Source organism: Crinia signifera, chromosome 12 (genome assembly GCF_055691185.1).
Source record: "Crinia signifera chromosome 12, ASM5569118v1, whole genome shotgun sequence".
NCBI lineage: Eukaryota > Metazoa > Chordata > Amphibia > Anura > Myobatrachidae > Crinia > Crinia signifera.
In genome coordinates this window covers 37,946,754-37,973,147 of record NC_139228.1, presented here as the reverse complement: position 1 = coordinate 37,973,147, position 26,394 = coordinate 37,946,754, and the positions used below count along the sequence as shown (strand labels likewise).

At 44.2% G+C, this 26,394-nt stretch overlaps 1 protein-coding gene across 1 annotated transcript in view; it reads left to right on the top strand.

Annotated features, from left to right (window-relative positions):
* LOC146049528 (cytosolic phospholipase A2 delta-like) overlaps positions 1 to 25,836 on the top strand; it is a 71,125-nt gene extending 45,289 nt beyond the window's left edge. Inside the window, exons 13-22 of the mRNA XM_083166064.1 lie at positions 245 to 380; positions 5,568 to 5,704; positions 6,629 to 6,851; positions 8,539 to 8,656; positions 11,329 to 11,466; positions 12,154 to 12,261; positions 12,954 to 13,148; positions 21,911 to 22,077; positions 23,957 to 24,143; positions 25,060 to 25,836. Of these exons, the coding sequence (XP_083022190.1) occupies positions 245 to 380; positions 5,568 to 5,704; positions 6,629 to 6,851; positions 8,539 to 8,656; positions 11,329 to 11,466; positions 12,154 to 12,261; positions 12,954 to 13,148; positions 21,911 to 22,077; positions 23,957 to 24,143; positions 25,060 to 25,301 (1,651 nt within the window). The 3' untranslated portion in view covers positions 25,302 to 25,836. The remainder of the gene's footprint in view (positions 1 to 244; positions 381 to 5,567; positions 5,705 to 6,628; positions 6,852 to 8,538; positions 8,657 to 11,328; positions 11,467 to 12,153; positions 12,262 to 12,953; positions 13,149 to 21,910; positions 22,078 to 23,956; positions 24,144 to 25,059) is intronic.
* Positions 25,837 to 26,394: the final 558 nt, after the last annotated feature.

Sequence of the window (26,394 nt, the reverse complement as noted above, 5' to 3'; positions counted from 1 at the left end):
CTCAGAAACCCCCCCTGCGTGCGCTACTGAAACCCCCTCTTTATATGGTAGGGGTAAAGAATACCAGAGTCATTCTAATGTAAGGAATGGCCAGACAATAAGGTTCAACATTTTTGTCTATATAAGATTAGAGGAAAGACCTTACCCAACCTTGGCCTCTCAATCACACTCTTATGTAAAAGGATACAGCGCCTTTAAATTCAGGAACCTGGTGTTTGTTTACATGAATTCCTCTTGTTTTCAGTCCAGAAAAGCTGGATGTGAGGCTGGGGTTCGATCTGTGTGATAAGGAGAAGCTATTTCTGAGCAAAAGGCAACAAGTGGTAGCTGATGCACTAAAGAAGGTCCTGCAGTTAGAGGGGAACCTGGTGGGTGAAGAGGTAAGAATACTGTAACATTATAATATATATAATTATATAAGACTGTAACATTATAATATATACTTTGATAGAATTGAAATTATATGAAGTTTTATGAGCACCTTTATGGCACCACAGAGGGGTTGTAGTTATAATTGGGGATGCCAGCTGTCGGAATCCCGACTGCCAGAATACTGGCGCTGGAGCTTCAACATGGGGGAGAATGCCAATGCTGGAATACCAAAAGTTGGCATCCGAAGTATGCCGAGGAGGGTTAGGGTCAGGCCGGGGAGGGGGGGGGGGGGGGGGGGAGTAGGTGTAGGCACTAGTGTGGGACTTAGGCTGCAGCCACACATAGCGGCACAGGGGGTCCTGTTCAGCGGCTGGTCAAACATTAGCGGTGTGGCCACAGTCGGGTGCTACCGCAGCATGTTGCATTAGGACCAGATGGTGGGACGATTGAATTTCAATGTGAACACATACATTTCAATGAAACGTGGTTGGGAGTGGGCGGATCCTGTTCTGCCTGATCCAGCCACACCGCTATGTGTGGCCTAAAACAGCCTCCTTGCGGAGCAGCAGTTCACACTGAATGGGACCCACTGCGCCGCAATGCATGGCCGCAGCCTTAGGGTTAGGCTGTGTGTTGGTTAGGTAAGGCTATGGGGAGGAGATTAGGTATAGGCACTTAGAAGGAGGGATTTAGGGTTAGACTGCGGGGAACATTTAGGAGGCAGGGTATGAGGAGGCTTACAGTTAGGCACTAGCAGGGAGGATTAGACTGTGTGTGTGTGTGCGGGGTGGTTAAGGTTAAGCTGCAAGCAGAGAGGGTTAGGGGGAGAGTTAGCCTTCATACGGAGCCGCTGTCGGCATTCTTTATATCGAGATGCCGGGGTCGGTCTTTTGAATGCCGGCATCCCCACGGCTGGGATATCATATGTATCCCCTCCAGAGGACTATATACTAACTATCATCCACAGATACTGTACAAGCAGTGTGTCTAATCTCCATTGCCATGCCCCTCAGCAATTCCTCTTTTTTGGCCTCCAAATTAGCCACCCTCCACTCTTATTTTTCTTGTTCTTCACTCCACTTCCAAACATAAGGGGTGTACACATGGGGTGATTCTTCAAAGCGATTTTTAATTGCAATGTCAAAAATCACTTCAAATATTTGCCTGAATCTCCACGGTCGATAGCAATGTGCGGCGTCGCCATCGTCCAGCCAAATAGTGCAGGCAGAATATTCTTGCTAGACTGTATATTGAGCCACAGCTCCCGGGGCTTGTGGGATGTAGTTAGCTGTCTCTCTGACGGCTTAACTACATCTTGATACACACTGCGACGATATCACCAGCACTTAAGGTGCCCACAGACACATCAATTATCGAATGCGTTTTGTACTTTTTAAGCACAAATTGCATCTTATGTACAATTATTGGATGGTGTTTATAGGCTTGTGCGATGCGATAAGCCCGATATTGTATGTCTAAAAAAGTACGTGCTGCACGTACTTTTTAGACTACATCTGAAATTTAACATTACAAACATGGGTTCATCACATGCATCCAAGTGCACATCTCATAGCAAGCTGGAAGAAAAATTGTATAGAACCATTGTACAGTCAAAAACGCATAGCACAGTACAATTGTAGCGTCTGTGGGCACCTTGAGTCCCATGTGTCCGCGGCTTTACTTTAAAAGGTCAAAGAGCAGGGGTGCAAGTATGGCGGTACGGGGTGGTACGGCGTACCAGTAAAACATATTGTGCCGGTACCCCGTACCGCCATAACAAATACCCCCTGAACTGCTTACTGCGCATGCGCGCATATGTAATTGTCGGGGGGCGTGGCCTCTGCCGCCAGGCCACAGTGTGGTAAGTAAAGCTGGGGGCGGGGCCTGCCGGGATACGTCGCAGATAGGCACCGCAGGGTTGTTCGTCAGCTATAGCAGTTAGTGACCCGGCTCAGCTGCCAGGAGTTCAGCTTCTGTGAAGCTGACTCCGCCCACCGGTCTCCGTGCTATCAGCCCTACCTGCCGTCTGCTGTTCAAAGTTCCTGCTCCTCTGCCTGCTCCGTGATTTAGCCCTGCCTGGCCAGCCCTCTGCCTGCTGAGGCAGCCACACTGTCAGTGTGGTCTCCGTGCTTCAGCCCTGCCCAGCTCTGCAGTTTCACTTCCTGCTCCTCTGCCTGCTGAGGGACAGCCTCCCTCCACCACACTGCCTGGGGCCTGTTCCATGTTCTTCCCAGGAAGGATCCAAAAATATGGGTGAGTGTTGTGTACTGGGAGAGCAGATGTGTGTGTAATGTAATAGGGTTGGGGGGGGGGGGGGGGTGTTTGCTGTGTATATTGTTTTATTGTGCTGTGTGTACTACTAGGTGTTATAGGGGGGGGGGGTGTTGTGTTGTTTGGTGCTGTGTATACTAGGTGTAATATGCAGGGGCTGTGTATAATGTTGTTTGGTGCTATGTATACTATGTGTAATTTTGGGGCTGTGTATAATGTTGTTTGGTGCTATGTATACTATGTGTAATTTTGGGGCTGTGTATAATGTAGTATTGTGCTGTGTATACTAGGTGTAATATGCAGGGGCTGTGTATAATGTAGTATTGTGCTGTGTATACTAGGTGTAATATGCAGGGGCTGTGTATAATGTAGTATTGTGCTGTGTATACTAGGTGTAATATGCAGGGGCTGTGTATAATGTAGTATTGTGCTGTGTATACTAGGTGTAATATGCAGGGGCAGTGTATAATGTAGTATTGTGCTGTGTATACTAGGTGTAATATGCAGGGGCAGTGTATAATGTAGTATTGTGCTGTGTATACTAGGTGTAATATGCAGGGGCTGTGTATAATGTAGTATTGTGCTGTGTATACTAGGTGTAATATGCAGGGGCAGTGTATAATGTAGTATTGTGCTGTGTATACTAGGTGTAATATGCAGGGGCTGTGTATAATGTAGTATTGTGCTGTGTATACTAGGTGTAATATGCAGGGGCAGTGTATAATGTAGTATTGTGCTGTGTATACTAGGTGTAATATGCAGGGGCTGTGTATAATGTAGTATTGTGCTGTGTATACTAGGTGTAATTTTGGGGCTGTGTATAATGTAGTATTGTGCTGTGTATACTAGGTGTAATATGCAGGGGCTGTGTATAATGTTGTTTGGTGCTATGTATACTAGGTGTAATATGCAGGGGCTGTGTATAATGTTGTTTGGTGCTATGTATATTAGGTGTAACGGCAACAAAAAAATACACTCCTATTTATTCAATGTTTCGGGGATGTGCTCCCCTTCATAATACCCCATTCACACCAGAAATGCAGGGACAAACCCGGGAATTCAGTTCACGGGACAAGCAGGGACATTCCCGGGTTTGGACCCATTCACACCAGAAATGTCCCTGCATTTTCTGGTGTGAGAAGGGGGCGGGAAGGAGGCCGGCAGGAGGTGGGGAGGAGGCGGGCAGTCGGTGGGATGGCGGCGGGATGGCGGCGGAGGTGGGCAGGAGGTGGGGAGAATACTCACCCCGGTTGCTGGTCCTCCGTGCAGGCCAGGGATCCACACAGGCGGCGGCGCATATGACGGGACAGGCTGCGGATGAAGATGACGCATCTCTCCGGCGTCCTCACTGCCACCGGAGAGCTGCGTCATCATCATCCACCGGCTGTCCCGTCATTTGCGCCCGCCGCCTGCATTAATTCCCGTCGGACAGGACACGGAGGACATGGCGACCCGGGTAAGTATACCCTCTACCTTTCACACCAGCCAGGTCCCTGGGTTGAACCCGGGAACAACCCTGGTACCTAGCCGGGTTAAAATTTGCCCGGGATTTTGTCCCGGGAACCTTTCTCACCAGCGCTAGTACCGGGTTGTTCCCGGACTCAACCTGGGAATTTAGGCTGGTGTGAATGGGGTATTAGGGGACATACAAACACAGAATCCCACACCAATGCATACAGATTTGTTTTTGCATTAGACAAAGACAGATAGATTTTACCTGCCATTGCAGGATGCACACCTGAGTGGCAATAAAAAGGTGGCCTTGGGCCGAGCTTGATACTCCTGCAAATGTGCGCAGCATTCATCTAACACCTGCAATCTCCCTGAAACTGATTTTCAAAAGTAGACTCTCGTTCCCTATTGTTGCCAGCTAACTTGAGGGGATGCTTTCCTCGCCTGTGGTCAGGGTGAGCATCTGCTAAGAGGTGGATTAGGAGAGTTAGAATACCAATAGATGCCAGTGGGAGTATTTGCTATTCTCATGGAAGAGGCTCGGCGGTGTGCTCTGGACGGACAGGGACTTTCCAGAAGAAAAGCCATAAAAGTGCCAGTTTTAGCAAAGGGGAGTCCTTGTGATTTCGGAGTAGTTCCCATGATCACATTAAGCAAGTGACATCATTATCTCAGCACCTTGGGTGTAAGTAACTGGGATAACATGTGTGCATTGCAGAACTCATTCAATGCAGTGACCACAAACTACACAGCTAATGACATGCAGTTATTTCCACTTGCTTTAGTTAATATGGATGTTGTGCAGTTTTCTTGCACCAGTTCGCTCCTTCTTTGCAGCTTTGCTAAACATACCGTAAAAAGACTGGGGGTATATGTGTGGCACTGTGGGGGCATATCTGGCATTGGGGGCATACTTCGCACTGTGGGGGTATATGTGTGGCACTGTGGGGGCATATCTGGCATTGGGGGCATACTTCTCACTGTGGGGGCATATGTGTGGCACTGTGGGGGCATATCTGGCATTGGGGGCATACTTTGCACTGTGGGGGCATATGTGTGGCATTGTGGGGGCATATCTGGCACTGGGGGCATAACTAGCACTGTGGGGGCATATGTGTGGCACTGTGGGGGCATATCTGTGGCACTGTGGGGCATATGTGTGGCACTGGGGGCATACCTAGCACTGTGGGGCATATCTGGCACTGGGGGCATAAAGTTTTGTCATGTAGCCACTCCCCCTTGTGTCATATGACCACGCCCATTTTTTGACGCGCGCCTTCGGCGCGCAGCACAGTACCACTAAGTCATTTTTTCTACTTGCACCACTGTCAAAGAGATTCTCTTCCTTCTAAATTACTCAGACAACTGAGAAGATGTATCGTTATTATCACCTACACTGGACAGTCACTTAAAATCTCTCAAAACAAATCAAGAGAATTTACCAAAATTTGCTGTGTTCTTCTGTTGTGTAGATTCCTGTTGTGGCGGTCATGGCAACAGGGGGAGGAGCACGAGCTATGTCCTGTTTGTACAGCCACCTGAACGGCCTTCAGAAGATGGGTCTGCTGGACTGTGTCTCCTATATTGCAGGTGCCTCTGGCTCTACATGGTAATGACTGTATTTTGGAAGTAAAAAATATATTGCATAAATTGGATAATTCATAATTCTCAGTGTCTAAAAAAATGAATATTCAATTTTTTCCTACTTCCATAATGTAACTCGAATTTGGGGAACTTAACACAGTAAAGCCTAACTAATTTCTAACATTTGCAGGAAAAACTTAATAAATGCTTAGAAAAATTCTAAATATCTTTAATATGACTCAATAGATATTCAATGTGCGTATAGAAATCAAATAAAAAATTATAAAAAATCTAAAATAACGATAAAGGCATAGGAGGCACAGGGTGGCCATTAGCTGTGGGCACAGGGTGGCCATTAGCTGTGGGCACAGGGTGGCCATTAGCTGTGGGCACAGGGTGGCCATTAGCTGTGGGCACAGGGTGGCCATTCGCTGTGGGCACAGGGTGGTCACTAGCTGGAGGCACATGGTGGTCACTAGCCGGAGGCACAGAGTGGTCACTAGCTGAAGGCACAGGGTGACATTACAGGGGGCAGGACTCAATGTTTTCTGGGAGCAGCCTGGAAAATGAAGATGTGTCCGGGCCGTTCCGGGAGAGGGCCATGACAGCTGCGTAATGTTACACACGGCCACTGAGACCCAAAACATGGCCGGCCTTCGTTTGGCTTCAGGGCTAGGCTGCACAGTCAAGGAGCTGCTAGTCATGTCCGAGCGCTTTGCCCATTGCGAGTGGGGTGGCCCTGCCCTGTGCTGGGTGCCCCCTCACCTGCAGGCTACCGCCGGTGGTTGCAGTTTTGTGAACATTTTACAAAACTGCAACCAGCTCTAAATAACCCCCATGGGTCCTTCATGAATCTGTTAGCATGGTCACACTACCACCTACAACTAACAGCGTTACTTAACCACTTGGTTATTGCTTATTGGCATCTTTATTATTGCCTTTTAATTAGGACCATGAGCAAGCTTTATGAGGACCCAGAGTGGTCACAGAACCAGCTATCCGAGTCTATAAGGACCACTAAGGATCAAGTGACGAGGACAAAGATGAGCACTTTTTCAATGGAGAGGCTGAAATACTATCGCAGGGAGCTCCAACAGGCAGCTACAGATGGGCAGAAAACCTCCTTTACCGACCTCTGGGGGCTGATGATTGAATCCATGTTCCACGATGGGGTAAGAAACACTGAACTTGCTAAAAGGGAAATATTGGATAAAGTCCAATTAGACAAAACATAAAACAGTTACATTGTTTAGTTATGAAGTTGGTTAATCTGTTAATGAGTGTTTCATGAACATGCAACGTAACCTCAATCACAAATGATATTAGTCCCACAAAGGCTATTGTTATACCATGAAATATCACTGTTGTAATGGATGCTGACAGTGATGTGGCCTGACGTCTTCTGTGGCTACAGGGACATCTGCTGGCTATTTAATGGAACGATTCAGATCACATCAAAAGGACATGAAAATGTACAGGCTTTTTGGATATCACCGTTATTTCAGTTTCCCTCAGTCCATCTGGGGGACACTGGCAAATATGGTGTGAAGAGAGCGGTATTAGGAGCTGGTTCATGGACATAAACTTATATGAAGCGAACAGCTCCCCCCTAGATCCCATCAGACCCTAAGATGCAGCCAGTAGGATTCATTTTCAACAACAAAGCACAGAGCCCAAACATGCGAGGGGAAGTGCTCGCATACATCCCCTCACATGTTACCGTGGTTCCGCGTTGGATAGGACAGACATTCAGCTGGGCGTCGTTTTCAGGGCTCCCTAAGCAGCGTACGACCGCTAATAAGCGAGTCTTCCTGAATTAGACAAAAGGAAAAGAAGCGCAGTTCCCTTCTTTTCCTTTGTTATGCGTTAAGGGACTGACTATCCCTAACCTAAACTGCAGCTAAATTTGAACTAAGCCCTAAGCAGCGCCTGGTATTCACCCTAGTGGTATTACATATCTCCTTTCTTTCTCAATCAGGCCCTGTATCCCAAATTCCAAGTGTCATTAGGATACAGTGGCTTAGGCACTTGCTATTTAGATATATTGAAGCAGCATAAATAATATTTCCCAGAGCCCATTACCATGAGCAGTACTGACATAGCAGGAAAGGTAACTATTAATGTACAGTACCATACAAAGGGCTGAGAATGTGACTCCGCAGCTGTGCAGTCAGAATGAGCCTGACTAACAATACATCCACCAGCTGGAAGCTGGGGAAGCGGTCATCTATTAGAATGAACTTAGGTCTACAGTCATTAGGTCGACCCCACTAGGTCGACTGGCAGGAAGGTCGACCTGACTTAAGGTCGACATGGGCCAAGGTCGACATGACTTAAGGTCGAATTTGCATAAAGGTCAACATGAGGAAGGTCGACTGGTCATAAGGTCGACATGGGTTTTTCACTGTTTTTTGAGCCGACATGTGCCGACAGGCAGTATTTCATGCCCTACCATCCACTAGGGCGTGGTGGGAGAATAAAATAGTGTGCCGAGCGCAGCGAGGCACCGTGCCCGAAGCATTGCGAGCGATGCGAGGGTCCGATTCTCATTGCCAACTGTGTCCATGTCGACTGTGTCGACATTCGGATAAAAAAAAACAGTGAAAAACCCATGTCGACCTTATGACCAGTCGACCTTCCTCATGTCGACCTTTATGCAAATTCGACCTTAAGTCATGTCGACCTTGGCCCATGTCGACCTTAAATCAGGTCGACCTTCCTGCCGGTCGACCTAATGACTGTAGACCTAAGTTCATTCTGACAGATGTACCGCTTCCGGAAGCTGGAAGAGGTGGATTATTGCACAGTGTGTTAGTGTGTAACAGCAGATTATTCACCGTGTTTATTTTACTCTTCCAGAGGAACGAGAGCAGGCTTTCTGATCAGCAGGCGGCACTGGAAAAGGGTCAGAATCCGTTACCCATTTACCTTGCTATGAATGTTAAACAGAACACAATCAGCACCCTGGATTTCAAAGGTACTCACCATATAGGTTGAGAAGAAAAATAGTAGAACTGACCCTAAGGGCAGAGCTGGGGGGCGCTCACCAGGAGTGCTATTTCCTGCAGCTGCTTTTTGATGGGGATAGTTGGTCCCGTGAAAAGATGCAAAAAGAACAGATGTAGCAGCGCACAACTTTGAAAATGAATAAAAAAAATAAATAAAAACAATTAAAAAAATAACAATTAAAAATTGGATCATCCAATTTTTAATATTTTTTTTTTATTCATTTTTAAAGTTGTGCGCTGCTACATTTACTCACCATATAGGACCTTAGTCATAGCTGACACTTGTAATATATGCCAGAGAACTATTAGAATGCTGGAGTGTTGTCTGTAACTGCTAGTAGAGGAGCTTGCATGGATGGTGCAGGCTCCCAGTGAGGAACTGACGCTTGTTGAGCACAGATTTGGACACGTATCGGTCTTTTATTTCAGTCAACAGAGGACGTGGCAATATTGGTTTAGGGCAGGTCTGGCTAACCTGTGGCTTTCCAGCTGTTGTGAACTATAAGTCCCAGCATGCCCTTCCTCCGTTTTGCTATTATGGAATACTAAAACTGCTGGCAAGGCATGCTGGGATGTGCAGTTTCACAACAGCTAGACAGCCACAGGTTGGCCAGGTCTGACTACGGGGGGGATGGATGATGGGAACACCAAAAGTTTCACATTGCCAAAAGGTAGACACAAGAAAATGTTGACATGGAAAAGGTCAGCAGTAGTGTTCAGGGGTTTTTGTGTCAATGTTGACTCCCGAGCACGTGGATCCCCAATTAATGTACTGCATATCCTGGCTTCGCTCACATGTCTCAGGCCTGGGGAATCTTTTTTTTTTTTTTTTTTTATGAAAACAAAAACTTGTGAAAAATGGACATTGATCTTTTCATCTGATGACCTTTTGCAAGTCAACTTTTTGTCAATGTTACACTTGTGGGCGTCGACCTTCTGTTGTAGACCTATGGACTGTCCACCTAGACATTGTCCACCTATCATGCGGATCTCAGTGTAGGAATGTTGGAATGTGATAGAGAACATGGAACACACAGCGTGGAGCAAGTTGTAAAAGGGTCTGATAGGGGTACACCCCACTTGGTGACCCACAAAAGTCAAGTCTCTCCTTTAACCTTAGTCACACCTCTCCTCCCTATGCTCCAGCCTCATTCCCTCACATAGGGGTCTATTCATGAAGCTGCGTAAAGAGTGGAGAAGTTGCCCATTGCAACCAACCAGCTGGTACATATACGTTTATAGAATGCACTCTAATGAATGTCACTTGAAAGTTGATTGGATATGACAACCAATCAACTTTCAAGTGACATTAATTAAAGTGCATTGGTTCATATCTCCACTTTTTTGGCTGCTCCAGGAATAGACCCCATAATCCCTCACGCCCCCTACACTCTGCCAATGACTGCCACCTCTCTCCCTCCCTGATTGCCTCTTCCCACTCTCATATTCAGGATATTTCCTTGGCTACTCCCTTCTCTGATACCTTCCCATTTATAAGACTATTATCCAGCCTCCCAATTTTCAAATGTGCCCCTTAAACTAAAATTTCCTAATCCCGATTCAATGCAATCATATATTCATAAGATTGTAAACTTCTGTGAACAAAGTAATATTAGGATAGGCAACCTCCTTTGGACAGGGGTAGAAACATATTTTAAAAAGGAGTCCTATACTGACACAGCATTGGCAGCCTGGATTAGTTTGGAGCTGGGAAGGGGGTAACACATACACAGTGCAACAAAATCTCTGCAAACTTATACCCCTTTCACACTGCACCTCGTACCCGGTAATTGCCGAGTTGCTGACGTGTCAATTTGCGTTAGTTCGCCCCGGATATAAGAAGGGTTAAACCTGGGTCACCCTCTGTATAATGGGTGACCCAGTTTTAATGTGAAAGGGCCGGACCCAGGTTGGACCCAGAATAGTGATGTGGAAAGATTGGACTAATAGAAATTTGGGATTTAGATTTCTCAGAAGACGTCCCAGCAGCTCATCCTAAGACATTCTCTATAAATATTAGGGATACTACTAATACTTTTTTTGTAAAGTTAAGTTTAATATTGATGCACAACGCCAATTTCCCACCCATAGCAATGCCTATTCAGTGGTGGGGTTTTCTAAAGTCAAGAAATATTGGGGGTTATTCAACACTGCATGGTAAGCAGCAATCGTCCCCACCGCCGAATCAATCACACATACCCTCGCATGCATCCGTTAGCCAGAGAAATTATTTGATGGTCGCCGATAATAAAAGTCAGTAGAAAGAAACTGACTTTTATTTCCTCTGCAAATCACCAAAGAAGGGCCGGATGCTGACATCCTGTGACGTCGGCCCGTCTGCAATCCCATGGGAAAGTCCAGCGTTTTCATGGGACTGCCCATAAAACGCTTGGCGTTCCCTTGGTCCGGTGCCGCGCGGGCCCCATCCCTACCTCCCTGCAACGAAAGGTCCTGAATCCGTTCGTTGGTGGGTCTGCAAATGTGCAAATACACGATTGCGCAGATCCCAAACATCGGAACAAGGTCAAATTTGCTCGGTTCTGAGTGAAGTTAAATGATGCCCATTGTCTAATGTGCAAGGTTTGTAAAATAATAAAATAAAGTGTGAAAGCTATTCTGTAATCGGTATATGTCATTTCAGAGTGGTGCGAGTTCACCCCATATGAAGTAGGACTCCTGAAATACGGTGCTTTCATCCGAACAGAGGACTTTGGAAGTGAATTCTACATGGGAAGGTTAATGAAAAAACACCCGGAGCCTCGTATTTGCTATCTGCAAGGTAGCACTCAGTCTTGTGCTGTCTATGTTTCTATGTGCAGATATAGCACATAAGTCATGAAACTGGAGTTCTGATGTCATCACGTTGTCATAGATTCCTCTACTTTCTGATTGATCGGAAAGACTTTGTTCCTGAAGAACATGCTTGGGTTAAGGCTCTCATTCTAACTACGAGCATCCCCTACGGGTTTGCACGGTGGACTGATGGTGAAGTTCTGTGTGTGTGCATATTGTCATATGCGCATATGCAGGGCTTCTGTGCGAGCGCCCTTGCCAACCGGCACTGTCGGCGTGTGGATCGCACAGGAGGGGGGGGGGGGGGCAGACAGGGCAGTGACTTATATTTGCAAGCACTGGAGAAATCATTCCATGGTCGACGACCATGGATTGATTTCTCCAGCAGCGGGCACATACGAGGAGATACGGTGGTGGTGGTGGGGGGATTTGGTGGGTGGTGCAACAACTGCCCGGTAAGCTACAAACTTCACAGCTTACCGAGCAGATCAGAATGAGGGCCTTAGTCTGAAGGTGTTCACGGGCCACGACCTGATCTACGGTAATACACTTATTGTACCAGCCAGTGACACCTCCCTTGGTAGCGAATCAACAGCATTTAACAACATTTAATGTAACAATATTTTGGGAATGTTGTACCTATCTGATTGTGTATTACTGTTTCTTTGTTTAGGTTTATGGGGAAATGTCTTCTCCTTGAATTTAGTGGACACCTGGTATCTGACTACACAGCTGGACACCTTCTGGGACACCTGGGTCAAAGACAGAATTAAGGATATTGGTGCGATATTTTCTATGTACAAATAATTGTATTTATATTTGACTGATTTATATATTTTTTTAGGCTGTAATGTGCTCTAACCCTGTTGGAACGGACTAGATTTATTTTCTAAGAAAATACAGCAGGTATTATTATTATTATTATTATTAACAGTTTCTTATATAGCGCACACATATTCCGCATAGAGTATAGTTGAACATTCACATCAGTCCCTGCCCCAGTGGAGCTTACAATCTATATTCCCTACCACATGTACACGCAGAGATTCTATGGTAAAAAAATTTATTGGAAGCCAATTGACTCTACCAGTATATTTTTGGATTGTGGGAGGAAACCGGAGTACCCGGAGGAAACCCACGCAAGTACGGGGAGAATATACAAAATCCGCACAGTTAGGACCATGGTGGGAATCGAACCCATGACCTCAGTGCTGTGAGGCACTGAGGTCTAACCATTACACTGTCCATGATGCCACTATTAGTAGTGCAGTCCTCACTACATAGGGTCTACGGCAATAACCAAAGAAACTTTGGTATATGACGGTGTTCCTTAACCAATGGTCCTTTTTGCATAGAGTTCCACCTGTAGATAGTATAGTAGGAATGATCTCACCACTGGAGGAATGCTATTCTGAACTTCTGCAAAAGGTTAATAATATTAATGCAGATTTTTTTTCTCCTTTCCTCCGAAAGACAACGAGGATATCCGTCTGAGAAGGGAATCTGCTCACACGAAAACCCGCCTGTTCACTCCAGCTGGCCCCTTTAGTCGCATTTTGAAGGGCGTATTAACCAACAGGCCCATAGATGGGGAGCAGCAAAATTTCCTGCGGGGACTTCACTTACACAAAGAATATCACAAAAACTCACAGTATTGCACATGGAAAGGTAAGGAGATATGGTAAGGTTATGCAGCCTCTTCACTTAGCAGAGTGGTGAACTATTGATATCAGGTACCTTGATAGTCCTAGAAGTAATTATCTTAGGCTGGGTATGTGAAATCTATCACGGGTAAGTATTTCTGTTGTTCCCTTTCTTTACAGATTCTCCATATAATACTTGAAGACCATTCTCAGTCAAATAATGTAAAACATTTTATTTCACTGAATAACAATATTGGTCAATTTAATACATTTCACATTCAAAGTATTCACAAATAACAATCAGGGATGAAAGTTTTATTTAGCTGGAACTGCGGACGTCTGTACTTCAACTGTCTCCTCCACATCCTACTCCTCAATTCCTAGAATACCTATAACAAATACCCTACCTTCTTGCGATAAGATAATCAAGTTATTACAGACTACAGATACATCTACCATATATATTAAACTGTTACAATGTAAAATAATTCATTTCAATAACAATTTCTAAGAGACCTCTACTAATTCAATTACTATAGTTTGTTATTATTGCGCAATAATGAGTTCATTTTACCCTTAGTGTCTATGACTTAACTGCAGTTACTCTCCTTTTAGGGCAGTATTCAATGAAAATATTCTCCGTGCACGGCGAGCATTTTTTTTTGCTCGCCGTGCACTCTTCGTGTTCCGGAGGGCTCGCTGCCACTCCTGCTCCCCCTATTCAACGTGTTAAAGACTCGCCGCCACTCGCGGCGAGTCTTAACCCCTGCAGCGGACGAGCGTCCGCGGCAGGGAGCTGTCAGGGAGCCGGGGGACGTAGCAGCCAAGAGAGATTAAAGTCTCTCTTGGCTGCTGCAGGGGATATGGGGAGGGGAGCAGGGCTCCCCTGGACCCAGGCAGCACAGGCTGCCCCCCCTATAGCCAGCGGGGGACCCAGTATTCACTGTACCCGAACGTGCATCGGGTGCAGTGAATATATGAATATCTAATGAGCGGCTCGAGCGCTCCGGCCCCCTGCTGGCTGCACTGTGTAAAAAAAAAATGTAAAAAAATATTTTTTTTAAAATTAAATATATATTCATGTGCTATAGGCACATGAATAAAAATAACATGGCCCTTCACAGAAAAAAAAAACCTGATTTTTTGACACCAAAATTAAAAAAAACACCCTTTTAGTTTAAAAGTTCACATTCCTGCTCTCCATCAAAAGATGGAGAATTTCTACACGGAGAGAGACGGCGAGAATCACCTAGAAAGACGGAGAATATTTCACATTGAATAGGGTGGCTCGCCTTTGGAGAAAAAAAACCTCTCTCCACCGCGTGAAAAGCACAAACTCTCCAGAAATCACAGCGAATTTTTCTAATTGAATACTGCCCTTAGTCAAGCGCTTATAATGTGTAAAGTCTTTCGATCTTGTAGAACTCCAGATTCTGAGGGAGAACAGGTTCCTCAATTAATTTGTAATCCACTAAGCAAAGTACTTTGGAAGGAAGGTACTCGTTAATTGTCCCTGAAGTCACTGTGTGCACTTTACAAGCGCAATAATAATTTCACTTTTACTGCTGATTATAAACTTGTTCCCGTTACAATTGAACAATAGAAAGGGGGTAGGGTGGTAACCTGTGCGCACTATTTTACTCTAGGAATATCTGCAGCCCTCTGTTGCCAAATATAAGAGTAACACCGACTCTTAGATGGATATGGAAAAAAGGGGTGTCGGTCAACAGGCTAGGCGCTCGATATTTCCAAAGTGGATATGATAATGATCTGGACCCACAGTTGGGAATTTTTACCAGAACAAAAATTTATTATACATAAAATTTACAATTAAAAGTGCAAATGCAAAAGACAGGTGATTTAAAGTGCAAGTGCAACAGCAGTACATTTGATGATTTCCAAAGTGACAATGCATAAATATTTCAAAGTGCATTAACAATGGATACGACGGGGAAATCTGATGTCTTATCTCACCATTCCAGGGAAGTGCGGTGGGCTAGGTGCTATAGATGGTGGGTCCCGGGTAGCAGGAAAGAAAGCACCACCGCACAGGCTTTGGATGGGGATACACAGGTATAACAGCAGAGTCCTCCCGTCAGAGCGTTGGCATCCTCATAACATGTTTCGGAATCAGGTTCCTTCTTCAGATGTGGATGCCAACACACTGAAGGACAGGGTTTTTATACCCTAGGTAATTGGCTAATCCAAATCACCTGTACAACACACCTCCGTTTTTCAAAAAAAAAAAAAAAAAAAAAAAAAAAAAAAAAAAAAAAAAAAAAAAAAGTCACTTCCTGAAAAACGGAGGTGTGTTGTACAGGTGATTTGGATTAGCCAATTACCTAGGGTATAAAAACCCTGTCCTTCAGTGTGTTGGCATCCACATCTGAAGAAGGAACCTGATTCCGAAACATGTTATGAGGATGCCAACGCTCTGACGGGAGGACTCTGCTGTTATACCTGTGTATCCCCATCCAAAGCCTGTGCGGTGGTGCTTTCTTTCCTGCTACCCGGGACCCACCATCTATAGCACCTAGCCCACCGCACTTCCCTGGAATGGTGAGATAAGACATCAGATTTCCCCGTCGTATCCATTGTTAATGCACTTTGAAATATTTATGCATTGTCACTTTGGAAATCATCAAATGTACTGCTGTTGCACTTGCACTTTAAATCACCTGTCTTTTGCATTTGCACTTTTAATTGTAAATTTTATGTATAATAAATTTTTGTTCTGGTAAAAATTCCCAACTGTGGGTCCAGATCATTATCATATCCACTTTGGAAATATCGAGCGCCTAGCCTGTTGACCGACACCCCTTTTTTCCCGTTACAATTGAAGGAAATGTTTTCCTGAATTTTTAGGGAGATGTTGGGTGTCCAAAGTCTACTTGACCATCTCTCTCTCTCCGATAAGACAAATGGGACGGTTTCACTATAGGATGGACTAGTTAATGGTTAACTTTTGTAATCCAAAAGGGTTTAACTTGGTTGACTGAAGGGCTTGCTAATATAAACTTTCTTCACTCCATATTCTCGGATAAATATATACCTATTCAAAGGGTTAATTCTCATTTTTCTCAAGCTCTGCAACTGTCAGCGAGTTTAGTCATAAGTTCACTGTAACTGTTTCTGAAGCCTTTCATATGCACTTTTACTTTAGTAAATCTGTATTAACCATCACCGCTTGTACTGTATTAACATCTCCTAAGGTGCTGCAGCCGGGGCGTGGGTATAAGCTGTCAGTCTGCACTGTATTACCATCTCCTAAGGTGCTGCAGCCGGGGCGTGGGTATAAGCCAGGGGTGGCCAAACCTGTCCTCAAGATCTACCTACGGTGCATGTTTTTCAGACCGCCTGTGGATCTATAGTAGGAATGAATGCAGCAGGTTTGAAAATGTGACAGTTAGTAATGACTGCAGCTGTGCACCAGCTAGGTGATGTGGAAAACGTGGACCGTTGGTAGATCTCGAGGACCGGTTTGGCCACCCCTGGTATAAGCTGTCAGTCTGCACTGTTTTAGCTGCTCTGTGTCTAGTGCAGTAGGCAGAACTGGGGATGGCCTAGACTGCCTGTGAGGGTGCTCTGTAAACTGTCCCTGGAGAAACTGTATTTCCCTGACAACATCAGCTGGTTGTGAAGTAGTCTGTATTTATACTGTACAGCTGAGATTTATACTGGGAGGATACTGATTAATATATATATATATATATATATATATATATATATATATCCCTCCGCAAAGTAATCACTAAAGGTGTCCCTTTAGCTGTCCATCAATGTCTCTATGGAGACTTGCAGCCAGGCTTTAATCTGTAAGGGGCTGTCCGGAGGCTGCACTATACTGCTTTGGGGGCTGGCTCCGTACTCACCACACCCCTCTCTTCTTTTGGACTGCTGCCGGGCTCAACTCCTACTCACTGCCCCTCTCCACAGAGACTCTCCATCTTCTCCTCACAGACTGCACAGCCCCACAGGTACACATTAGATCAGTGTTTTTCTACCACTGTGCTGTGGCATTGAGCTGTTCTCAAGTGTGCCCCAGATCTAGAGTTGCCCAAACCTGTTTGGCAATTTAAAAATCTTATTTAGTGCGCCCAAAGGTAAAAAGGTTGAAAATCACTGCATTAGATATGTATGCAGCTGAATATTGGGAGCCACTAGTGCATACACACTTGCCATTGCCGAGTGCGAGAAGTAAAACGACATGCGGGGATGCATGACGCAAGCGATATGCTCCGTCGTCCTCTATGTAAAGACGATAGAGGACATTGTTAACGATATAGTGCTTACACACTAGATGATATGCACAAAAATATTGTTAATGATGGCCATTATCATGTATATTGTTTAATATGGTATCTGGGTCAATGGGGTTTAGATTGACCATGGTATGGTCGACCACCCTTAATTAGACGCGTAAAGATAGTTGGTGGCAGTAACGCTAGGTAGACAGCGGCGGCTGATCAGCGGGACCATGGTCAACTGGACTTTTTCAGGATTTTTTGGTTCCGGTCCACTTGGATCATTCTTTACTATCCAAGTGGACATAGAGTTAGAATAGAAGAGTGTGCCCAAAGTATGGCGTGTATGGGGACACTGTGCATATATACAGTGTCCCCAGGGACCCCTGTGATATTCATCACCAAAAAACGCCCAGACGACAATGTGTACTTTGTCCATAGTCGCGCCAATCAGTCACCGATGTCTATCTAGTGTTATTGCCGCTCTAGCAACAGCCCACTATCTTTACGCCTCTAACTAAGCCGGGCCGACAAAGGGTGGTCAACCTAAACCCCTTCGACCCGCTATACCACAACCGTTTCATATATCATCTTATGCGTATGCACCTTTACACCTTGCCGTCTTGGAGGTAGAAGTCATAAACTATGGAATTTCCCAACAGCTCCCCGGGTGTGAGGAACGCATAAAATACACTGTGGCCCTTATTCAGATCTGATTGCAGTACAAATTTGTTCTCAAAATGGGCAAAACCATGTGCACTGCAGGTGGGGCAGATGTAACATGTGTAGAGAGAGTTAAATTTGGGTGAGTTATTTTGTTTCTGTGCAGGGTAAATACTGGCTGCATTATATTTACACTGCAATTTAGATTTCAGTTTCAACACACCCCACCCAAATTTAACTATCTCTGCACATGTTACATCTGCCCCACCTGCAGTGCAGCATGGTTTTTCCCATTTTGAGAACAAATTTGTACTGCGATCAGATCTGAATAAGGACCTGTATACAAATAGAAACAAGAAAAAGAATAGGAGTGCGCCCAAATACAGTTTTTTTCACCACAGAAATTATACACAGTTAAAACATCTGTATTTATTACAGTTATTGATGCATAAAAATTAATAGTACAATAATACGGTTTTACATAAAATTTGATCAGTAGATCCAACAGAATGATCCAACACCAGAATGGGACTTGTACAGATACGACCCTACGCGTTTCGTCCGTTAGGACTTCCTCAGGGGTGATCTGGATCCAATTTGATCTTATAAATCGAAAAGCTGAGATTATTTTCCAGCGTAAAACAAAAGGGGATGCCGTTTATGAACGGTCTAATAGAATTTGGAGCTTTGATTCTTGGACGAAGTGTCACAAAGGCTCCATAATAACCAAGAATTGCACTTAATGTTTGGCGAAGATGTAGACATACATTGGCGATTGTGGACAATCGATATGGAGTGGATTATTTTCAGGTCAATTCTCAAAGGTATACTTCAGAGAGTCAGGAGCTAGGTGTATCCCCAGTGAGAATACCTGTATACGTTCCTTTTGCATACGATGGATTGACAAATCTTTATTGCAGCACTTGCGATCTTTGGTTCTGATCTGCATGGGACCGCTCATCAGATTGGAATCCGTGATAGGACACATGTGATTTGACACTTTTTACTTGATTTCTTGTCCGATCCATTGAAATCGCATTAATGTATGGGCACCTTAAACATGTCAATGCTGATGTTATGTCTACATTGTTAAAATGTTGACATGCTGGTTTTCTTCTAGTGCTGTAAATAACTCTAAGCTAAAGCTAACCCTAACCCAGCGGTTCCCAAACTTTTCTGACGCACGGCACCCTGGAGTATCAGAATTTGTTCCCCTTCACCCCTAGGATAAAAAAGTTTCTTACTCAAAACTTATAATTTATTTTTGAATTAAGTATTTATAGGTCATCTTTAGGTTTAATTATGTGGGAAGGGTCAGGATTTACTAATGTTTGTCCACATAGTTCAGTGATGGGGAACCTTTGGCCCTCCAGCTGTTGTTGCACTACACATCCCAGCATGCTCTGCTACAGTTTTGGTATTTGTAAAGCTATTGCAGGGCATGCTGGGATGTGTAGTTCAACAACAGCTAGAGGGCCAAAGGTTCCCCATCCCTGACATAGTTTATAATTAGCAGCCACCAGCACTGGTTTTGCCAATTTTAATTACCATAAATAATTAGCATTGGGCCTGACCCACCAACATAGGCACCCCTGCCATACTTGCCTACTTCTGAAAACTAGTTTCAGGGAGATTATAGTTGGTAATAGAATTTTGCACAGCGCCCCATTGAGGGGGCGTGTCATGCTCCACCCAAAGGGCGTGTCTATTTCCATATATGGCGAGATTGTAAAAAGATGTGAACGTGGCCCCTAGAAGCGTGGGTGTGTACTGCTACATCTGAGAGGAATCTTTTAAAATTAAATATCCAAATGTAGATGAGCCCCAAAGCAGTTAGTAAGAGCTACTATACTTGGTAAAGTGCTGGGAAATGGCGCTGATGATTCAATGTATCTATCTCTCATTCCTTTTTCCCCAAAAAATGTAACCGTGTAATGTGGGCTAGCTGACATGAGGGAGATTGCTAGACTAATTAGGGAGAGATGGAGATTGCTGTTGTTTCAGGGAGTCTCCAGCAGAACTCTAACAGCAACACAAACAGAAAACACAAACCTTAAAAGCAGCCCTTATTGAAACCCTAACGGAAATGTTGATATTCTGTCAATGTTGACCTTCTGACCTTGTGAATATCGACCTGGTGATTGACGACATTATATCTGCATACAGTAATCAACTACTAAGTGCTTCTCTGCACACATTGGAATCATCTACTAAGTGCTTCTCTGCACACATTGGAATCATCTTCTAAGTGCTTCTCTGCACACATTGGAATCATCTACTAAGTGCTTCTCTGCACACATTGGAATCATCTACTAAGTACTTCTCTGAATACATTGGAATCATCTACTAAGATGATAAAAAAAAATTCAAAAGTTTAAAAGATCTAGAGGGAAGTAGAGACAGGAAGGAAAGGGGGAGGGGTAAAGGCGGGGAGGTAACATGTTCATGATGACATATATTTATTTAACGCATTTAGTGATATAGAATTGAATAAATTTGAACAGAACGAAAAATGAAAGGTGAGAGAATAACAATTGCCAACAATTGTACTAGAGAAAGAAGGGAACCAGATAGCTGACATACAATGCCTAGGTTGGCAGTCAATTGGTCGACACAATATGGTCGACATACATATAGTCGACTTTGTCAAATGGTCAAGACAAGCAATAAGTCAACAGGTCAATGTGAAAAGGTCGATCTGAGTTTTTCATGTTTTGTTCCCATTTTTTTTTTTTCATACTTTATTTTCCACGTGGACTCCTATGGAGAACAGTAAAAGGAGGCAGCTGGACCGAAGGTGTCAACATTAACACCTAGAAATTTAAAAAATTCATGTCAACCTTTTCATGTGTTGAACTTTTATGTTTCTAAATTTTCCTTGTGTCAACTTTTTTCCATTGTTGATCTTTTGAGGCAGACCTAGACATTGTCGACTTGCTATACACACCTGAGAAAGAGAACTAGATCCAGAATGTGGTATATTCCAGTAGGTTATGTTCCCGTAACAGCAGACAGGCGAAGGCGATGCATGTAATACATGTATTATCTGCCAGTCCCTCCACTGGTTGCCTGTATCTTACCGTATTCAATATAAAACATTTCTACTAACATATAAAGCTATTAACCATACTGCACCAGCTTATATCTCTCTACTTATCACAAAATATCTCCCATCTCGACCACTACGCTCTACACAAGATCTGCGTCTCTCTTCTTCACTGGTCAGTAGCTCCCATTTACTATTACAGGACTTTCATCGGGCTGCTCCCATCCTATGGAATGTCCTTCCACGCACAATAACACTCTCCACTAGCCTCCAAACTTTCAAGTGTTCCCTGAAAACTCACCTCTTCAGGCAAGCCTATCATATTTATATACCGCACGCATAACCCTCTGAGGCACTTATGTATTATATAGCTTCCCTTCAGGACTTGTAACTTGGTAGGACTGCTATGCTATTACTGGTGCCTGTCCTTGTGTATCCCCCCTATATCCCTATAGATTTTAAGCTTGCAGCAGGGCCCTCCTACCTCCAAGTCTGTCTGTTGTTACCCAGTTTGTTTTATCACGGTCTACCATTGTAAAGTGCAACGGAATCTGCTGCGCTATATAAGAAACTGTAATTAAATAAATAAAATAAATATTATGTGGCTGTAGTATTACTGTAGGACCATTGGGAGAGGAAAAGGTTTTACAAAGTCAATGTGGAAAATTCCTTCATGCACTTAAATGATCTTCCATGCCCGTAGTACCAACATGAAAGGGTAACTGTGTGATGACTGTCATTAACCAACCACATGGAAAAACCAATGGAGCGTACCCAAAACACGCCCATAAATCTGGGATCAGAAATTATTTTATGTTTATTATTGTCTTACAGATTCCAATTTAGATATCTTCCCTAATCAGCTGACTACATTGGCGGACAACCTGTGTCTTGTGGATGCTGGCTATTTCATTAATGCCAGCTTCCCCCCATTACTCAGACCGGAGAGGAAAGTGGACATCATTATATCTTTTGATTATACTCTAGATACACCACTTCTGGTAAGTCACTATTCTTCTACTGAATGTCTAGGTTGCAGGCAATGTTTCATTCTCCGGGACATGAATACCTAGTACAGGACTCTGAATATAATATAAGGGGCCAGTGGCCAGCTTTCTTCCATGAAGGTGGTTATGACTCTGAGTCTAGTTTAAGAGGCCAGTGGCCAGATTTTTTCCCATGAAGGTGGTTATGACTCTGAGTCTAGTTTAAGAGCCCAGTGGCCAGTGGTCAGCTTTTTTTCCATGAAGGTGGTTATGACTCTGAGGGGCAGATTTATTAAGCTTGGAGAAGAGATAAACTCGAGATAAAGCGGAGAAAAGGTAAAAGGAGATAAAGCACCAGCCAATCAACTCCCAACTGTCTTTTCCAAACACAGCTGATTGGCTGGTGCTTTATCTCCTTTTACCTTTTCTCTGCTTTATCTCCAGTTTATCTCTTCTCCAAACTTAATAAATCTGCCCCTTTGTCTCTTGTAAAAGGCCAGTGGCCAGGCATTCTTCCATGCAGGTGATTATGACTTTGAGTCTAGTGTAAGGGGCCAGTGGCTTTCTTCCGTGCCATTTCCTTTCGGATGATTTTATAGATCGGTATCCAATGGGCACGCTCCCGCAGATCATTAGCTGCATTTTCTGATCTTCTGTGCTGCAGGGAAGATCAGACAATGCAGTTAAAGATCTTTGGGACTTAAGGTGCCCACACACTAGAACGATTTTTGGGCCGATTGGCCGATTTTCGATAAATCGGCCGATGCTCGCTCCCGTGGATCTTTTGCTAAATCTTCTGATCTTACGTGCTGCACAAAAGATCAGAAGATTTAACAAAAGATCCATAGGAACGCACACGGGATCTTAAGAAAAATCTTTGGTAAAGATGTGCACTTGCCTGAAATCTTTTGTCCAGATCGGACAAAAGATTTGAAGGCTAATTTATGCGCACATCTTATGATCGCAGATCTTTCTAGTGTGTGGGCACCTTTAGGTGTTTGGGTATTCGGGCGTTTGGGTGCTCAGGTGTTCAGGCACTCAGGTATTCAGGACCTCAGGCAATTGGGTATTTGGGAGTTGAGGTTCTTGGCATACTCGAGTGTGTTTGGGTGCTCGGGTACGTTTGGATGCTCTGGTGTGTTTTGTCGCTTAGGTGTTCGAGCGGTCGGTTACTTGGGAGTTGAGATGCTCGGAGGCATTAGAGTATGTTCCAGCTCTTGTACATGTGTGGGTGAGCTTCAGAGTTCGGGGGCTCAGGTGCGTTCAGGCGCACAGGTGTTCGGGCATGCTCAAGTGCTGGGGTATTGGGGCGCTCGGACTCTTGAGTGTTCGAGCTTACCCAGACAATCGGTGAGGGGAGTGGTGTTGTGGGGCAGCCTACGACCGACGGTTGAGCGGCATGTGTGTGGGCACAAAGACAGAACTTTTTGGAAGTGTGGCCACTTTTACTGTGTTCCAGCCTCAGTGAATGACGGCATGCTGTAACAATGGGGCATATTTAGCTTGATCCTCATTTTAAATGCAGATGTGATAATATTTGCTATCTGAAAATTAACATCTTCAAGATAATGTATTAAAATGCTTTAGACAGGAGACAGGCTCTGATAATTGATAGTGCAGTAATGGAGGGAAGCCAGAAAATAAAGCATAATATACAGTACCTAGTAAAAGCAAATGTGAACATTTAAAACAAAACAAACAAACAAACAAACAAAATAAACCTGATTTAATCCATACATCAAAACAAAAAACACCTTGGACATTGTACATTTGTACAAAGTGTCTGTGCCTTAGTTAGCAAGGACATTAGGAAATAAATACTTCAAAGTCAAAACCTCTTGAAAAAGTAATGAAGACTGAAAGTTGAATCTTCACCCCTCCTTTCCATCTGCAGAGTGTAGAGCAGACCTGTACTTACTGTACAACGCAGGGCATCGGATTCCCAAAAGTATCGTTGAGTGAGGAGGAAAGAAAGAAACACAAAGAGTGCTATATTTTTAATGATAAAGACAACCCTAACACTCCCATCGTGCTTCACTTCCCTCTTGTGAACGACACCTTCAAAGAATTTAAAGATCCAGGTATGTCATTTTCAGCATGTGGTTTTGAGCCTGATATTTAATAATCATAACTAATACCTCCCATCGAGAACAGATTTTCAGCGAAATATAAGTGTGTCAGATTTCCCAGGAGTGCGAAATATTGGCCCCCATAGCTAACGCCAACTGAAGAAGGCGGTAGCCCATTGTAGTGTAAGAGCTACACTTTGTACCTGGCAGAGGGTTCTCACAGAACCTTCCCCATTAGTACCCACAGTACCTGTGTGGTAATCCGGGACTATGCATTGCCAGTAGGTGGCAATAGCCTTTCCCTGCTTGTGCCAGATGATACACGTGACGTGACTTATGTAATTACATTATGCAATGCATTCCTGGGAGCTGATATGCACCCAGATTTCACTGCACACGTGACCAATGATAAATTGGCCCCAAATATAGAATTGTCATGGGGATGGGGGACTTTCTCCGATAAAAAGCAACATTTATCATGTAGGTATAGTAGATCCGATACAATAGATTCCAAATGCACACTGCATTTGTCATTCCCTAGTATTGCCAGTGGGAAGTCAACTAAGTAATGTGTTGTCTCCGGGTTGTCACCCACGAGTATATACTATATACCAGGGCTGGACAATTGCGGCCCTACAGATGTTGAGGAAATACACATCCCAGGATGCTTTGCATTAGTTTTGCTATGTGGCCATGCTGAAACTGATGCAAGGCATGCTGATGCTGGGATGTGTAGTTCCTCAACATCTGGAGGGCCGCAATTGCCCAGCCCTGCTATATACCCTGCCTAGCAAACAGGTCTGAACCGACCCCCTATATGGGATGAGCTGAGTTCCGGGCACCACACAATATTTTGCAAGCAGAATCATCAGGCATATCCCAATTGCATGTCTCAGATCTCTCCTAAATTCAATGTGTCTTGTTTTAGGGGTGTTGCGATCTCCACAAGAGCTGCCGGATGGGAATGTGGAAGTGACGGGATCCCGGTCCCCTTATTATCTGACAAACTTTACATACAGTGATGGTGACTTTGATAGGCTGATGAAACTCACAGAGTACAATCTCCTGAACAACAAACAGCTGCTAATAGATGCTCTGCACTCCGCCGTGAGGAGGAGGAAAGCAAGGAACCTTTTAAGTCAAATGTACCAAGTTCATCCTAAACACTAAGGCCTAGGCGTAATGCCTGGGTGCTACTATGTCAAACATCAGCAACTCATTGCAGCCGGAGATGAGCATTTACCAACCACAGATGCATATTTATATTGTGCACACAATCTACATGAACACTGCTGGCTCAGACTGACCATCGACATGGAAAAAGATCGACATGAGTTTTTTTCAGTTTTTGTCGACATAGGTTGACATAGACATCGTATTAGTTTACTGCATCCCCTCCCTGCACTCACCATGCTTTTGGGCAAACCATTATAGTCTCACTGTTTGCCCACTGGGATGGTAATGTAAATTAAAAAAAAAAAAAATCATAAAAAAATAATGTCCCATATCGACCTTTTTACTATGTTGACATAATGCACGTCGACCTTTTTCATGTGTCACTCTTCTGCCTGTCGACCAACACTGGCCGGCCTATTGACTGTCGAACCTAGACTCTGTCGGCCTACTGACCGCATACCGACTCTGTGATATCGATGGCTGACTGCAATGTATAATAACTTTAATAGTTATTAAATAATGAATTATTTATTCATTATTAAGAAATTAATTATGACTAAATAACTTTAATAATTAATAACATAATAACCTTGTGCAGCCGAAAGTCTACATTTATAAAACAAATTGCGCTCACAGTTCAGTAATGTCCCTGATATATATACCTCCAGCTACCTGACCCAGCATAACACAAGCGCCATGTTCCTGGTGCATCCGAGTAGAGCAGGAATGGGGAACCTTCCACCCACCAGCTGTTGTTAAACTTCACATCCCAGCATGCCCTGCTACAGTTTTGCTGTTTGGCCATGCTAAATCTCTTGCAGGGCATGCTGGGGCGTGCAGTGCAACAATAGCTGGAGGGCCGAAGGTTCCCCATCCCTGGAGTAGAGCATGTATATTGCACTCTACTACACACTATACATGCTCAGTATTTCATTTCAGCAGGGTCATGCTCTGGTTGGCCAGTGCTGGTCCCTGGGAATTACATACTCCAGCAGTTTTCCCCAGGGGCTGCAGCATTATTGATCAACACTCCTGTAAATATTCAGCTGGTTGGTTAGCCAGCCGAACAAGTCTCCAATAGTTGGGC